We start from the raw sequence: 3,049 nt of genomic DNA on the forward strand, positions 1-3,049 counted from the left end.
GTTGGTGTCAAGTCTTCGCCTTTGCGAAGGAATTCTCCTCCTCTTGTACACTGCTTTGCTTTCCAAGGACTCCTGACTGATTCCTGGTGTCCAAAACGCCATGTTTTCGTTCCTCAACACGCGTGCATTCCGTCAGCAAACATTTGCCCTCCTCCGTGCTGGGAGTTGGCCACCCTCCTTTCAGAGGCTGTGGAGGGTTCTTGACGGGATCTGAAGGACACTTCTGAGTGTCACTTCAGACATCTGGAAGCCCGGTCTCAGCCTGCCTGGTTGGGAACTCTGCTGCCAAGCCAGCCTGACCCGGCTAAGATCCCGCTCTCCGGGAGGACTTATGGGGAAATGAGGGGGGTGGTGTCTCCCTCTGTGTCAGTTTCCAACCTGGGCTCCAGGGTTCAGTCAGCTTGTACCCGAGGTGGCTCAGTAAATTGGAAGAAAGAAAGAAAGGAAGGAAGGAAAAAGGTGGGACAGACAGAGGGAGGGAGGGGAGCCTAACACAGTTTTGGCTGAACTGCCTAGATTCTGAACCGCAGCGGGAAGGAGTCCCCACACAAAAATTAACCCCAAAGGCCCCCGGCTGCCCTGCTACCCGCAGCCTAGACTCGTCCCAGAGCCCGGTCGGGTGGCGGCCAAGGCTATCCACCACCACCTTCCGGTCACTGCCTGCTTTCGATCCTCGGGGCGAGTGCTTCCTCTCTCCTGCCATTCTCCTCCTCCTCGCTCCTCCCGATCCCTCCTCCTCTCACTAGTCCCTCCTCCTCCAGCCCAGCCTCCCCTCGTCCCGAACCGAGCAAGCTAGACGTCTGGGCAGCCCCAACGCTGCGCGCAGCAGCCTTCCTCCGCTTCCTTCACAGTGCGCTAGCCCCCGGGCTGGCCAGGGCGCCTGGAGTGTGTCCCGGAGGCCACCGCCTCCCAGGCAGACTACAGTTCACCTGGACGGGCGCCTGAGTTCCAGGTCGCGTCGCTGCCGACGCAGTCGCCGCGCAGCCCGTGGGACTCCGTCTGAATCGGATTAATCCCGGAGAGCTCGAAGTTAGCCTCTCCTGGGCAGAGATGCGACCCTCGGGGACCATGGGAACCGCGCTGCTTTTGCTACTGGCCGCGCTCTGCGCCGCAGGTGGGGCCCTGGAGGAAAAGAAAGGTAAGGGCGTGTCCGCTGGCCCGCGCCCCCAGCGGGGAGCGTTCGCCTAGCCCCAGTTGTCGGTGTCGGACTCTGTGTCCCCTGCTGCTTGCCCCTCCTCTCCTGTCTCGCACGGGATCGGCTGGGACCGTGGGAGGGACTGGATGTTTCGCGTCTGGAATGGGCGAGACTAGGGCGGCCGAAGCAAGGGAGATGGGGCTGGGGGCAGAGGGGGTGCCAGCGCAGCGTGGGAACCGCGGCTGTGCGCTCCGGGGTTCCCGACCGCTCCCAACTTAGTTGCTTCACTTTTCCGCGCTCAGTAGGCGTCCGGGAGAGGAAACGTGGTGCGGAGCGAGAATTGGCATTGGCGCACACGTGCGCCCAGGACTGTTAGAGCGAGCTAGAGAGACCCCGGGTCCGTCCGCGGGGCGGGCAGGTCACACCCGCACAGTCCCAGAGTTTAAGGACTTGAAGGAAAAACCAGTGCGCCCCTGGGCAAGGTTGGGAACTCTGAGACAGGCGGGTCCCTAAGAGAGCCCTCCCGCACCTCTTTCCTCCTCCCGGGTTCTCTCAGGACCTGGTGGCTTGAGTCGCAAATGGTCTCACAGAGTCCTGCTTGCCCTTTCGCGGGTGTGGAGCTGCAGCAATGATCTGGAAGTGTGGGCGACGTTCTGTCATTAACTACCTGGAACCCCTAGGAAAGGATGGTGTGTTGGTGACGATTAGCTTCTTGGCTAGCAGAAAAGAGGGCGCGGAGGAGGGGGGCGGGGCGGGGAAGGGGGGATCGGACCCGCCTCTTGACCACAGAGTACACAGTACATCAAGGACCTGCCAGGCTAGGTGCACTAGTTAGGGACCAGGGCTCCCTGCCAGACTGGAGCTAGTCTCCTGGGTGACTGCTACCCTGGGATCCCCAAAGTTTGCCTTTTCCCAGCAGCAAGGTCTTTGGTAGCATCTCTTGGCTTCGCAAGGGCCTTGTGACAGCTGGGTCCCTGTGAGTACTTCACCCTTGGTGTTTCAAAACGAGGCCCATAGCAAACTTTCTCCTTGTTATCTGAGACGTTCCCTCTTGGGAATTTTCTTTTAATTTTTTTTTCTTTTTGCCCTTATGAAGTGATTGATATTGGGCCAACCAAAATATAACCCATAATTAAAAAGAAACGGATTGATGTCCTTGGATCACATGTGCCAACTGTCCAGACGGAGCGTGAACAAGTCTGGCTTCATGACTACCCGACCATAAACCCACTTGACATGAGAAACATGCCTCGGAAGGTTTAATTGCACAATTTCAAAATCCAGCCGCTCGGGTTCCAAAAGTCAGGTCTGCACTTGCTGTTGATGTCATTGGCATCCGAGTTGGAGTCAGAGGTTGGTGCTGAGCGCGCTTTCGTTGGAGGGGGTGTAAGACTCAGTTTCCCAAACTTAACTACACAATGAAATCATTTGGCATTAAAAATCAACAAGCCAAACAAACTACGCCCCCTCCTCCAGCCGTGCAGCTCCCACTCGGTATGCTCAGATTGCACTGGCCCGTCGTGAGAATTACTTTTAAAAACTTTTTGGAGTGTTTGGTTTGAGACTCACTACCATAAAGGGAAGATGGGTAACATCTCCAGGAAGCCTACATGCCAATCCTCAGCACTGTTTCGGGCTATCAGGAGTCTGGGCAGTCTTGCAGTGCAGGGAAAAAAAAAATCAGGGCGACGTCAATAATGCAGGGTTAGCTTTTTTCACGGACGGATCAGCATAAAGCTTTTCTCCCACCGACCTTAGCAGAAAGGCTCCCCTCCCCCTGGCTGTAAAAGCCAGTAACTGTGCACAGCTAAGTCTAGGGCCCTCTCAGTTAGGTGGCATCTGTCCCTGGCCACAGGAGGGACTCAGTCTTCTCGTTTTCAATTGCCCTCTTAGAGCCCGCCCCCGCCCCCTACC

General features: G+C 57.2%; 1 protein-coding gene across 3 annotated transcripts in view; it reads left to right on the forward strand.

The window, feature by feature from the left end:
* The first annotated feature begins 773 nt into the window (after nucleotides 1-773).
* Nucleotides 774-3,049, forward strand: part of Egfr (epidermal growth factor receptor) — a 176,294-nt gene continuing 174,018 nt past the window's right edge. For all 3 annotated transcript variants that reach the window (XM_013353507.2, XM_026788907.1, XM_026788908.1), the window contains exon 1: nucleotides 774-1,138. In XM_013353507.2, coding sequence (XP_013208961.1) covers nucleotides 1,051-1,138 — 88 coding nt within the window. In that variant the 5' untranslated portion in view covers nucleotides 774-1,050. The remainder of the gene's footprint in view (nucleotides 1,139-3,049) is intronic.

Source organism: Microtus ochrogaster, unplaced genomic scaffold (assembly GCF_000317375.1).
Source record: "Microtus ochrogaster isolate Prairie Vole_2 unplaced genomic scaffold, MicOch1.0 UNK9, whole genome shotgun sequence".
NCBI lineage: Eukaryota > Metazoa > Chordata > Mammalia > Rodentia > Cricetidae > Microtus > Microtus ochrogaster.